This window comes from Galleria mellonella, unplaced genomic scaffold (assembly GCF_026898425.1).
Source record: "Galleria mellonella isolate WM207_F2 unplaced genomic scaffold, CSIRO_AGI_GalMel_v1 utg37, whole genome shotgun sequence".
In the NCBI taxonomy this organism is placed as follows: domain Eukaryota; kingdom Metazoa; phylum Arthropoda; class Insecta; order Lepidoptera; family Pyralidae; genus Galleria; species Galleria mellonella.
The window spans coordinates 2,022,039-2,036,852 of record NW_026442087.1 but is presented as its reverse complement, the minus strand read 5'-3'; the positions used below and the strand labels follow the sequence as shown (position 1 = coordinate 2,036,852).

The 14,814-nt window shown below is 35.7% G+C and overlaps 1 protein-coding gene across 1 annotated transcript; it reads right to left on the bottom strand.

Moving 5' to 3' along the window:
• Positions 1 to 11,194, bottom strand: LOC113515578 (meiosis-specific nuclear structural protein 1-like). Its single transcript, XM_052897589.1, has 9 exons — positions 10,907 to 11,194; positions 10,624 to 10,800; positions 9,413 to 9,643; positions 8,018 to 8,247; positions 7,125 to 7,289; positions 5,948 to 6,026; positions 3,857 to 4,060; positions 2,804 to 2,988; positions 1 to 1,843 (listed from the first exon to the last, which is right to left on the bottom strand). Exons 1-9 carry the CDS (start codon positions 10,907 to 10,909, stop codon positions 1,612 to 1,614), a joined length of 1,506 nt encoding a protein of 501 aa, XP_052753549.1. The 5' UTR covers positions 10,910 to 11,194; the 3' UTR covers positions 1 to 1,611.
• Between the last annotated feature and the right edge of the window lie 3,620 nt (positions 11,195 to 14,814).

The following is a 14,814-nucleotide window of genomic DNA, read 5'->3' as shown; positions in this document are numbered from 1 at the left end:
TAAAACTATAAATATTTATTAACAAAAAAGTGTACAGAGTAACATGTTTTTGATAGTCTCTTTGAAAGACAATACTAGATTTTTTTTTTTTAAATTGATAGGTATACTTTTATTATTTGTGTATGATATTTTTTTTTTACATTTCTAGTGTTTCCTTGCAGCTCAAGTGCAGATACCTAATTCTTATATCTATACAAACATAGGGCAAGAAAATGTATATAGGTTGTGTCCGAAAAAATAACATATTATTATGTCTATCTGACAGAATTTGGACGTTCCCATTAGTAATAACGTTTTATTGTCTTAAATAGTACATTACTGCAGCGGCCAGCAACTGAGGCATTGGTGGACGAACGTGCAAATGTGGGCCAAGGTGTAGCCGAGGCACACATACGTGAGTCCATCAAGCGGCTAAGGCTTGTATAGTAGTTTTGTCAAACAATACGCGGAAATAAAAAAAAATACTTTTTAAGTTCAATGACGAATAATGAACAATAATAATTTTTCGCGCGCCATAATGTTCCTTTGTTTTTTTTTTTTAATAAACAGCTTTCTATTTGCAAACTAGTTCGAAATTTAAATAAAACTTTTTATTAGTTACCTCCTTGGTAGCCACGTTTCGAAGTAAAAGGTCATTCCATATTTAAATTACAGGACAGATATGAGTTTACATAGTAATTTATCTGGCCGCAAAACACGACTGATATGGATTTTTATACAACTTTTGCCGGCCGCTGCCCGCATGTATATGGCCAGTACGGCAATTTTGATTTATCTCGAAGAAGATTGTCAAAATAATGCTCACATTTCCAAGCATGTTTGAGAAAATACTATTTCCAAAGTTATTGAACAGTCGATGAGTAAGAAATATTATTAATCGGTGTGTCGACTGTGACAGCATACAATCTAACAATCGAATAGTAATCGATACAACAATATAATTAATTGATTACAATTAACGATACTATAAATTGACAGACATAACTTAATAAGGAAATTAATATGGATATAATTAATTAATAATATTACATCACTATCAATTTAAGCTATAACAACGATAATACACTTTTAAATTCGCAATAAATACAAACTGTCAATAACATTGCATGTCGTTTCGATTACATAATCAACTAAATGACCCGATAAACTTCGTATCACTTACAACGCCGCGTTTATTAAAAGTAGTACAGTGGACAATTAAAAGCTGATATGAAGATTATAGTCACTATTATAGGCTTTTTTTATACAACTTAGAATGGCAAACAAGCTGACGGCCCACCTGATGGAAAGTGGTAACCGTCGCCTATAGACATGAGTAGTACCATGAACATAACAGAGTATACTGTTTCGCCCATGATACCACTCATGCGTTGCCATTCCTGAGGACTCAGGTGTTATTCCCCTGTACCCTGTAAATTCACGCCATATCCCACCCTTCAAACCGAAACACAGCCATTCAAACACAACTGCTTCACGGTTAAAACACGAATGGGACACAGGCTAATCAAATATTAGATTATTTTTAGACTATAACTGTCGAAAATTCACTGGGCAACACTAATCTTTAAAAATTGGCTTCTCTTGACTTTGCTTTGAGTTTCTATACAAATGTTAATACTCTTTCAATATTCTGCACTGCGCATTACACTTGGGTCGGCGTTGGATCTGCTGGGTGTTGGCAAGTGACTCCAGGTCGAGGGTAGCGAGGTGCTGATGCTGGGCGGCGCCCGCCTTAACAGCTTCCAGGTCCTGCTGCCGCAGCAGGCCAGGCTGCAGGCTGCCCAACAGGAGCGGCGCGTGCTCCTTTATAATTTGCTCGCGTTCCGTTGCCACTTCCATGCGCCTGCGCATATTTATTTATTTAATTATTCATTAGTACAAATATGTGTACATGGCGGACTTAATGCTAAAAGCGTTCTCTCCCAGTCAACCATAGAGAAGTGTCAAAATACTCGAATGCGGTACTAGTAATTATTGATATACATACATAATAAAATTACATATATATATATACAGGTATATACTATATTATACACGAAATTGAGAATAATATAAAGTACTTACTGCTCGGATAAAGTAAAAGTTTTTTTTAAAGATGGTTTAGTCGTTATTACGTTTTATTACATTACTACCTATTTCTCGCAGTTTTTCCTACGTGCATCAGTATATGCACCTCATACAAACACATAAAACAAAATATATATATATATATATATATATATATATATATATATATATATATATATGCATAATTACATTTCTGTTTTGCCGCAGAAGAAAATGACTGACATCAACAAGGTAGTATGTTAACCATTGCCGTGTGGTCCCAGCATAGAATGGTCCACCATTTCCTTTCCCAAGGGTGTCGTAACAGGCGGCTAATGGAACTTAATAGTTAAGGAATGGGTAGTAGCGTCTCTCTTAAAATCCCACAAGAGCTTAACTACAGTTGTCAATCCGCCTGCCAAGCGTGGCAGCTACTAACCCCCCCCCCCCTTCCCCCGGGGGAAAGGGATTATTAGTAATGGAGACTGAGAATCCCATTGCTAGCAATATACCCAACCAGGTCGACCTCCTCGCGGTTCTCCCTGGAAACTATCATGATTAATTCCTGATGAATTCATCATGATGGGCTAACTGGCCTGTTTTTATTTTCATCTATCAACCTTCACTGGTACTCCGCCAGCGTATCCCGTTAGCGCAGGCGGGGTTACCATACCATTTTCACCCATCAAACCCCCCCCCCCTTATGGGAGAGGCCTATGTCCAGCAGTGACCAGTTAACGGCTGATAAGATATTAACCATGCTTTGTCCGTGTCGAACACGCGACGAGCTCGCTGTTCCTCCAGGCGTCTCTCCTGTTGTCTCCGCCGCGAGTTATCCGCAATCTGATCTCGTAGCTCCAGCGAGTACTGTCGCTTCTTCTCTCTCAATTGCCTCTGTTTCTCCCTCTCTTTCTCTTCCTCTGCTGCAATCTTTGCTTCTGCCTGTAGATATAATAGGTACGGTTTAAAGAATGTTTATTTCAAATAAGAATATTAGATTGTTGTAAGTTTGTTGAGATTTTTTTATAGGTGATAATGGAATGGTAACCCCGCCTGTGCTATCGGTATACGCTGGCGGGGCACCAGTGAGGGATGATAGGTGACGATGAAAGCAGATCTGTTAGACCATCGTAACGAATTCTACTAGAATTAACTACGATAATTTCAAGAGGGAACCGCGTGGAGGTCAACCTGGTAGGATGTGTATTGCAAGTAATGAGAAAGTTAGACCCAATTACTAACAATCCCCCCCCCCCCAAGTTTGTTGAGTTGAGTGTTGTATTGTAGATGTAAGTAAATAAAATATAAAGTAGTATTAGAGATTACAGGATTGATTTAAAATTTTACAGAGTAAAAGATTTTTAGTAATAGAATCTAGCAACCTCATTGCCAGTAATACATTCTGTCAGGTTGACCAGCAAGAAACCGGTATACCCTTTGTTTTCATTTTTTAATGACCATCCTTCTTCTTTTTAAGAACCACTTTTTTTAAGTCGGTTGAAGGAAAATTAAAATTCTTAAAAAAGAAGAGTCTGGAGGAAAGGATTAAAGAAGAAAGAAAGGGAATGTTAGAAATGCTTTAAGAAAATTGGTAAATAAGAGGAATAAGGGGTTTATGTGGCAAAGGAAAGGGGGGATACTGCAGTTGCGGACAGGACTAGGACACTGCAGCAGCTCGGAAGGCCGGGGTCGCATACCCGTATACACTTATTCTAGGATCAGACAGATTTCTAGAGAAGAACACCCTTGACAAACACACTTGTGTACATACCTTGTATTGTGTATATATATGAATGTTAACAATACATGCCTCCTTTCTAAACTGCGCTTCCCTCTCCCTCTGTTCTCTCGCCACCCGTTTCCTCATCTCCATCTGATTTGTCAACGCCTCCTTAGTATCAATTTTCACTCTCTCCAACTTCTGTTTAGAGGCGATGTCGTCTTGCACGTTCTTCTCCAAATATTCTTGTTCCTGGAGAAGCTTTATAATATTCTCCCGTTCCAGACGGGCCGCCTGGAATTGTGCAATATATAACAGCGTGAAAAATTGGTGAGGTTCAACAAATAATGGGGTTCTACAAAAAGGGTGTATCAAGGTTTCTACAAGGTCGACATCGTGCACGTTGAGTTTTGAGGAATCGTTTGAAATTACGCCTACAGCCACCTTTTACCATCGCACCTCTCGCCATCGACAGGGAATTCATCCTCTCACGCTTGAACCGAAATGGTCACGTACAATGCCGCATTGTATGTGGCCATTTTGGTTCAGAGAATTTTTCTTCCGAGAACGCTCAGGCTGTGGAATGAGCTCTCTGCCGAGGTTTTCCCTAGAGACTACAGTATGGGGTCCTTCAAAAATGATACATTAAATTCTTCAAGGTCGACAACATGCATATAACACGCCTAGTGTTGCAGGCGTCCATAAGCTACAGTGGCGGTTTACCATCAGACGGGCTGTATGCTTGTTTTCCACCTTCGTGGTATAAAAAAAAATCTATTTGTGTCACTAAATGTCACTAAACCGTCCATCTAAAGTTATTTTGTCCCCTACTGCCATCTACTGGATACACTTTTGTTTATTCTATCACTCAAGTTGGAACAGACAATACTTATTTATAAAATTTTATTAAAATAGGTTCAATAGTTTTGAAGATTAGCGTGAATTATTGGTCATTATTACTATGAAATATTGGACACCTGAAAAAGCTGATTATTCTGGAACTTTTTTTATGCCTTTTTAAAGCAAATTTAAATGGGAAATAAGGTTAAAATGCTGCTTATTGGTAAGGCCATCGCTTGAAAACAACTGCACTAAAATAAAATTGTAAAATTATTTTTCTATCTTTAAGAATATACTTATACAGGGTGTCCCAGAACTCAACGTCAAGCCGAAACGGGGTAACAGGATAAATTGTCACCATCATAAGAATAATAAAAAAAAATCTATCCCATGCAGTTTGAAAATTATGGGCATTTAAGAAAAACCTAGAAATTTGGTCAAACTGTAACCATTTTTCGGTTACTGTGGTTAATTTTTATTATTTTTGTTCATTTAAACTTTGGAGCCGTAACCCTAAATAGCATTTCTAGAACCAACTTTTACCAGAGGGAGACTTTGTACAAAAGTCGATTGCTCGGGTACCTCTGTCCCATTCGTGTTTCAACCGTAAAGTAGTTGTATTTGCATGGCTGTGTTTCGGTTTGAAGGGTGGGATGGCGTGAATTTACTGGGTACGGAGGAATAACACCTGAGTCCTCAGGAATGGCAACACATGGGGGGTATCATGGGCGAAACAGTATACTCTGTTATGTCCATGGTACTACTCATGTCTATAGGCGACGGTTATCACTTTCCATCAGGTAGGCCGTCAGTTTCTTTGCCATTCTAAATTGTGTAAAAAAAAACCACAGTCAAAAATAATGACACAATTGCCCCAAGTTTTCTAGAATTAACACTATTTGTTAAACTATTTGACAAGATTGATGAATGTGGAAGAAGCGAAAGAGGTTTGTTTGAATCGACGCATTTGGCGTTCCATTGTTTCTGCCTACCCTAATGGGAGACAGGCGTGACAGATATGTATGTATGTATGTGTTTGTTAAACTATGAATTTAAAATTTTCAACATTTGTCGTCTTTGAAAGGCTTCGGTTACAATCAATCCTGTCACCCCGTTTCAGCTTGATGTTGAGTTCTGGGACACCTGTAGACTAGTCCAATGGAAATTTTATCAAAATCGGTTCAGCAGTTTAGTTTTTTAATCAAAATAAATGATTTTGCCACAGTTGAAGTCGGCACACAATCTTTTTTTTTATTTTAATATTCCTAATAGTCAGATTAAGGTTTCAGGACACAGTCTATTGGATCAATGAGCCAGTAACAAAAACGACCGTGAGATTACCTCGTCAGTTAATATTTTCTCAGCGATTCGAGCATTCAATTCCTCTCTTTTTCGCAGTGTCTCTTGTCTTGCTGCCACACTGTAAAGTGAAAATGATTCTTTTTGTGATATAACTAACGTTTACCCGTTCGTCCGCGTGACGGTGATACGTTTACTTATGGGAATAAAAAATAGCCTATGTCCTTTTCCGTCCCATATATGTAGTACATCATCATATCAGCTTTTAACTGTGTACTGCTATATATAAGCGTCATCCATAGAGGAAAGGGTGGTGGGGGGGGGTTGCCAGTAATTGCCATCCATGGCAGGCGGATTAGCAACCGCAGTTGGCTTTGGAAATGTTTTAAGATTATCCAGGCACATATATATACTAGCTGACCCCGTAAACGTTGTTTTACTACTTATTGCGAAATATGAAAATCGCATATAAAATACAGGGGTTGATCGTAAAACGATGAAAATTTAAAGTTGTATGTATTTTTCAATACTAAATTATAATAAAATAAAAATAAAAAAATTGTCAAAAAAATAAATATTTTGGGGTGGGTCACCCTTATCATTGAAAAATAGATGTTGGCCGATTCTCAAGCCTACCCAATATGCACACAAAATGTCATAAATATCGATAAAGCTGTTTCGGAGGAGTTTGGTAACAAACACCGTGACACGAGAATTTTATATATAAGATATATATAATATATATATTTATTTATTTAAGGAACACCAACAGCATATTGCATTATAACATATAGGTATAACAAACATTAAACATAATACAATATTAATGCACATGCCTATTATAGGTATTCACAGCATTATAACATATATATATATATATATATATATATATATATATATATATATATATATATATATATAATAATGTTATGTTAATATGAGATTGTTTGGTTTGTTAAAATATTACTATGAAATGTAATATACACTATACTATATGCTGTGTGGTCCAGGCATATATATATATATATATATACAGCATATAGTATAGTAATATTTTAACAAACCAAACAATCTCATATTAACATAACATTTAACCTAGGCGACTAACGGAGCTTAATGGTCAAAAGATGAGCAGCAGAATCTTCCTAAAAACATCAAAGCCTAATTGTGGTTCTACCAAAGGTGGCGACTGCTGGCACCCAGCCAGTTAAGCACTTACACAGCTGAGCTCCTGTCGACTGCTGCCCTCCTCTGTTCCTCAACCTGCCGCTCCTCGACGATCACCATCTGCTTCTGTTTCTCCCGCCACGCGTCACGCGCCTTTTTAAACGTTATCATTTCGTTGCGCATCTTCTCCATTTGCTCACGTTTTTGTTGCAGCTCTCTGAATATGAAGCACAGGATTCATGTTTTAAATTCAACTCTTTTTAATCTGCCTTTGAAACGTATACCACGTACCATGTTTTAGTGTACAATTATATTTTTTTATGCAACTTAGAATGGCAAATAAACTGACGGCCCATCTGATGGAAAGTGGTAACCATCGCCTATAGACATAAACAGTACCATGGACATAACAGAGTATACTGTTTCGCCCATGATACCTCCCATACGTTGCCATTCCTGAGGACTCAGATGTTATTCCTCTGTACTCTGTAAATTCACTACCATATCCTACTCTTCAAATCGAAATACAGTCATACAAACACAACTACTTCACGGTAGAAACACGAATAGGACAGAGGTATCCAAGAAAATACCTTTTAAGCAACTATTATTATGGGCCACCATCATAATCTCAGCCACTACCCGTCCACTGCTGAACATAAGCCTCCCCCATAGACTGCCATAAAGAACGGCCCTGAGATACCTGCATCCACTACCTCCCTACAATGCATTTGAGGACGTCACTCCATCTAGTGAAGGGGTCGTCCTACACTACGTTTGCCTGTTCGAGGTCACCACTTAAGAACCTTTTTTCATTATGTTTTCATTAACAAATAAATATAGTTAAATATTTTTTTATGTATATACATATATATACTCAGACAAATACAAACAAATATAAATGAAGAAAATTAATGTTAATACAAAATTCAAAATATTCATCACCTTTGGTCTTCATCTGCCAGCGTTCTGATGACATCATCCAACATCCTCTTTTCTATCAACGTGTCCTCATATTGGCATTGCTTCACGCGTTGCCTATTGACTAGTTGCTGTTGTATTTCTTTACAATACTGGATGTTACGTTCCATCTTCTGTTTATCTTCTTGTTCTCTCAATTCTTTTTCATTATACAGTGCGTTGCGAAGTATGCTGTTGGCATGCTCTTCATCAGCCTGTAACCACAAGAATAAGGAACTTATTAATTGAGCTGTGACATAATTAATAAAAATACTTTTTATTAAGCGATGTCAAAAAAAATTTATAAATATTTGCAATTACATTAAGACATGAAAAGAAAATATACTCGTGTTTTTATCCTAATCATAATTCTGAATGGATTATCACAATAATTTTTGCAATTAATAGAATTTACAGCAGTATTTACAATTATAGAGTTTACAGTACAGTAAGTAGTGTCGGTGTCATATACATTACATGATCGAAACTGCCATTTTCATATATACATAAGAACATCATTCTTCATCACTTAAAATCCACATTCTAAATTCAAATATTTACAATGTAAAATGTCTACAAAACATCTTCAAACATAGTAACACAAAAAGGAACAGTCTAGTTATATAGATGGATAATTTTATTACATTTACATATGTATAGATTTTACTTACCAAATATAATCCTGGCAGGCAACAAAAAAAATACCTAATATTAGGACTTAATTATTAATATAAGAGAATAGAAATAATCTGTATTCAAATAAACTTATTTACAAGCTCTTTTAAATTGTAATTTTTTTATGATTCTATATACTTGGATCTACTGAGAAGAACTCACAAGAAATTCAAGAGATAATCTTTTAAATTGTATAAGATAATTTTACATTTGTATGGTTGTTGTGACTATAATTCGAAATAAATTCTATTTATATGTATGACACAAATATTAGATATAAAAATGACGTAAAATTTATTGGATAAGCAGTTACTCAAACTGTTATAAAAAGCCTTTTCTATATAAAATATAAATAAATTAATATGCTCAGGAGTATAATTCCTAATAAGATATTCAGAGGGAAATAAGGGCTAGCAATGGTTTACTAGCCCATATTACCTTCTAATGACATTTTTCAAACATACACGATTCTAAAAAGGCAGAGAGCAAGCCTAACACCTTTTCTCAAATTAATTGTGTTTTCTATCACTAAAGATTTTGCCAGAAGTGTAAGCACACTGTTTTTAGTATTGGTCATATTACAACTCACTAATTCAAAGTTTGTAAATTAGAAAAATCTACTGTATCATGTTTTAGTTGAAATCAATGAAAAGATAACAAACTTTTAAATTATCAGAGCCTTTTATTTCATAATTCATTTATTACCTTATCCTGCAGTCTTCTATACTCATTCTGCAATATTTGCTGCTTCAGATCCCTACAGACATACCCAGCATGCAGTTTCCTAATTAGCTCTCTGAGGCTCGGATCTCTCTCTCGGAGGTGGTGTCTACGCAGAAGTTGGCAAGCCTCCTCTTGTTGCACCTTAGCTACCTCAATGCCAAGAGCAGTCTCTTTTTTTGCTCGAGCATTAACTATTGCTGCATGATCTGTCCTCTGGTATCCAAGAATAGATAACAAGAACGATAATATAGACAATTATATGATCCTCTATTATTAAGTATAAATTATAAAAAAGATTGGGTAATAATAATAATAATAATAATAAACTCTTTATTGCACACAATAGAGATGTATACAAGGAGTATTTTTTTTTATTGGATGAAAATGGAGTGGTAACCCCGCCTGCGCTAATGGGATACGCTGGCGGGGCACCAGTGATGGGTGATTGATGAGAATGAAAACAGGCCAGTTAGCCCATTATGATGAATTAACCATAATAGTTTCCAGGGGGAACCACGAGAAGGTCCACCTGGTTGGGTATATTGCTAGCAGTGGGATTCTTTGTCTCCATTACTAACAATCCCTTTTCCCCCCACAAGGAGTATTTATACAGAATGTGCATATACAAAAGGCTGCTTTATCGCTCAAAGCAATCTCTTACAGACAATCTGGGTGTGTAGCAGATATCAAGGAAACAACAATCTAAATATCCCAGCACCTCTACAAATTCTCATATTTATAACATTCATCATCATCATCATTTCAGCCATTATCCGTCCACTGCTAGACATAGATCTCCCCCATAGACTGCTGTAAGGAACAGTCCTGAGCCACTTACTCCCTGCAAAGCATTTAAGGTTAACACTCCATCTAACTGGGAGTTGTCCTATACTACATTTGCCTATAGAGTGTCGCTACTCAAGACCCACTATAAGACCATGGAATAGACCACTTTCCTTCCATTCCTTTCCTGTGGGTGTCGTAAGAAGCGACTAAGGGAACTGTAGGATCGAGAGATGGGCAGTAGCATCCCTCTTAAAACTTCACCAAAGACTAACTGCAGTTGTCAAACTGCCTGCCAAGTATGGCAACTACTGGCAAAACCCCTAACAGGGGGAGGCCTATGTTCAGTAACAGATAGTTGACGGCTGATAAAGTATGGTAGACATGTTATAAATTGTTTAAGTACTTACCTTTTGAAATTCCTTCTCCATCTCAGCCTCTTTCTGTATGAGCGCAAGACATCGACCCATTCTACCGTCTTCCATACGATTGTTCAACCACTGGATATCCAAGGCCCTCTGGTAAACCTCCAATTCTTTGCGGCGGGCTGCCACCACCGCATTGCGCTGTAATTCTGTTTTTGGTTCCTAAGCAACAATAATATAATAATAATATATAATAATAATAATACATTACATATGTACTTTGTTAAATAAGAATTAATAAATTTAGATAGGCATAATAAAGTATTACCATAATTAATTGTTGTAAAACACGAAAGTAAAATAAAGGAAAAGTAAAAAGAATTTTTAATACTTGTTTACAAACAAATTTTGTAAACAGAATTGAAATTCGAAATCAGACACAAACTGTCATTCAATGTCTGTCAAAATTGACAGTTCTCCCTGAGTTCAAATTTAACTCTAAAGTACCTATTACATTTGTAGGTTTTGTCACACAATAAATTACTCAAGTTTGCTTTTATTAAAGCAACGTGTAATATAATTTCTAATTTAAAAGTTCCTGAACTACTTGGAAATTTGATAAAGATATATTTCTATGATCTATAATCATCATATCAGTCATCATATCAGCCTTCCCTTGGGTGTTTTGGCCGTAGTTGCTACGCTTGACAGGCGGGTTTTTTTTTTTTTTTTTTTTTTTCTTCTTATGTGGCGTTCACCCCGATATTAGGGTATTTTGCCAAGAACAAAACGGGGAAACGATAATAGTAATAAAAATACCTAACACAAACGAATTTAGAAAGGATAAGGATTAGGTCTAGGATATTTATAGGATATGAAGGATATACTTGTACATATGAGAATATACTTATAAATATATAGGAAAAGCAATTGATGCAACTATAAATGTATTCATGTAATATAACTAAATCTTAATATTGTTATCATATATATATGAAGATAGTATTTTATAGATAATAGGATCATTGGAAGAAAGTAGAGTAAGAATAGAAGTTGGGAATGGAACACGGATGGATCGGAGATGATTAAAAAGGGAGGTGTGGTCAAATTTAGAACATGAGAAGAATATATGATTCAAGTCCGCCACTTCAGCACCGCAATTACACGACGAACTTTGTACAATACCAAGCTTGTATAAATGAGAAGGTGTGCATACGTGACCTAGACGCATACGAGTTATAATAGTTGTTGCGGTCTTTCCAAGCTTTAATTTACAAAACCATGGTTTGAAAGGAATATCGGGTTGTATAAGGCGATAAAATCTTCCTTTTATTGTACTTGTTTTTTCCCAATATTCCTTCCAGGCATACCTTAAATATATTTTTGGGAGACAAGCTAGGTCACTACAGTAATTATGATACGGATACATATCACCACAAGTTACAGCCTCTCTTGCAATAAGGTCAGCTTTGTCATTGCCGCTAATACCACTGTGTCCTGGTAACCAGGCAAAAGAAACGGAATACCTTCTCAACATGCAAAGATAAAGACTTTGTCTTATGTCACAAATAATGGGATAAACTGGTTTTGATTTAAACGGATATTTGGCTAGAGCTTGCAAAGAGCTCATAGAGTCAGTGAAAACTATTGCCTTATGTAATTTCATTAAAAGTATATATTCTACAGCTTTTAAAATACCATAGCATTCCCCGGTAAAAACTGAAGATTCCGGTGGAAGTTTAATTTTTTGAACGATATTAAATTGTGAATGAAACACACCCACACCTACACAACCGCTATTGTCTGGTTTTGATGCATCAGTAAAGATGTAGTGCCATTCATTCCATTCAATGTCAGTTATAAACATAAATTTGGCATTCAATTCTGAATCATTTTTTGATAACCCAAAATCATATTTAATATTAGGAGATAAAACTAAAGATTGATATGAGCATTTATAAATGGGAAAACAGGACGATGTAAAAGTGGGAGATTCTATGGATTTATATTTTTCATAACTTTGTATTAAACATGGAGGTTTTTTATGTTTCCAATAAGATGAAGACGAAATAAAGATATATAGTTGAGATAACTTTTGAATAAGCGGATGATCAGATAATTGTAAACAACGAAAAAAGAAGCGATCAGATAAATATTGCCTTCTTAAAACCAAAGGTGGATCACCGACTTCGAGCTGTAAAGCATTGATTGGACTTGATTTCATTGCTCCAGAGATAATCCTCAAGGCCTTTGATTGAATTAAATCCAATTTCTTAAAAGCAAATGAACTTCCTGGAGCTAACAAAAAGTTCCATAATCAATGACACTCCTTATAAGACCATTATAAGCAAGTTTTAGTGAAACGGGATGTGCTCCCCACCAAACTCCAGCAAGGCACCTAAGAATGTTGAGGTTACGCTCACATTTCGTGGAAATATAATTACAGTGGGACAGACCTGTTAATTTATTATCTAGCACGATACCTAAAAATTTAATTTCAGTCTTTATAGGAATGTATGAGTTATCATAAAGCACCTTAATTTGTTGCGGTGATCTCATTCTTGAAAACAAAACTACACTACTCTTGGTTACAGAAAGATTAAGACCATTTGCATCTAACCACGTTTTTAACATATCTAATGAATCAGATAATTTGGCAGAAGCAGATTCTATGGACTTCGCAATAAAATATAATAAGAGATCATCAGCATATTGTAAAATTTTTACGGATTTATCAAGGAATGATTCTAGATCGTATGTGTATATGTTGAATAAAATTGGACTGAGAACAGATCCTTGTGGAAGGCCTTTCCATACTGTTCTAGATAATTTGGTATCTTCATCTAGATCCATATGTATTGTTCTTTCTGATAAAATATTAATAATGAAATTAGAAAGCATTACCGGTACATTTAAAGCTTGTAATTTAGTTTTTAAAATAGAAATTATTACATTATCATAGGCAGAATTTATATCTAAAAAGACTGAGAGGATTGACAAATTTTGTGAGAAAGCTATATGAATATCTGAAATAAGAACGCTCACATTATCTAAGGTGCTCTTACCTTTCCTAAAACCAAACTGGTTCGGGGATAGTAAGTTATTACTTTCTAAAAACCATTCTAGACGGTTCTTCACTAAATGTTCAGCTAGCTTTAGTAAGACAGAGGAAAGTGCAACAGGACGGTATGAAGATGGTTCAGAAGGTGGTTTATGAGGCTTTAGAAATGGTATAATAATCTGAGACTTCCATGAAGTAGGTATATTTCCCGAAATAATTATGGAATTAATTATATTTAAAAAGTAAATTAATGTCGCATCGCTAGCATTTTTAAAAAAGGAATACGGTATACCGTCTTCTCCCGGTGCAGAGTCTTTAATACAAGCTAGAACACCTTTAAGTTCTACAAGAGTAAAAGGAGACTCAAGTTCGGATAATTCGTCAGAGACGGATAGAGAAATATTGTAAAGGCATTCCGGCACATAACTAGGAGCAAGGCGATCTAAAAATTTATTCGCTAAAGTTAAATCGAGTGCAGAACGTGATGTATGATCACTGAAGGCAGATCTGAATCTTTTAATATTATTCCAAACGACTGATGAATTAACTTCTGGACAGATAGAAGAACAAAATCTTCTCCAACCTTCCAATTTCTTTTTTTCAGTAGTTTTCGAGTAGAACGTGAAACTGCGGTGTAAATTTCAAAATTTTCTGATGTCATGTAATTATTATAATTTTTTTCAGCCTCTTTACGATTTTTAATTGCTTCCGTACAATCTTTGTCCCACCAAGGTGGGGAGGGAATTTTCCCTGAAGCACTATTTTTAACAGGAAATAATAAATCAGCAACCTCCTTCATATTAATTATCAAGTCATTACAACATTGATGTTCATTTCCATGATAAACAATAGGTAACTCCGATATTTTATTATCTAAATATTGTTTGTAAATATTCCAGTCTACATTTGATAAATTATATTTAAGTCGAGGACCACTCTTTCGACTTGAGGGAATGGAAATTGGAAAAGAAAGAATGAGGGGAAAGTGATCGCTTCCGAAGGTAGAGGAATGAGGATACCACGACAGTGAAGAAGCTAAATCAGAAGAACATATTGAAATATCAGGAGCACTAAACCCTTCATTCGGTGCAGTTCTACGTGTCGGTACATCTGAGTTAATAATACATAATTTGTAAGTGTCAATTATCGTCAGGAGTTTTCCACCATAAAAATTA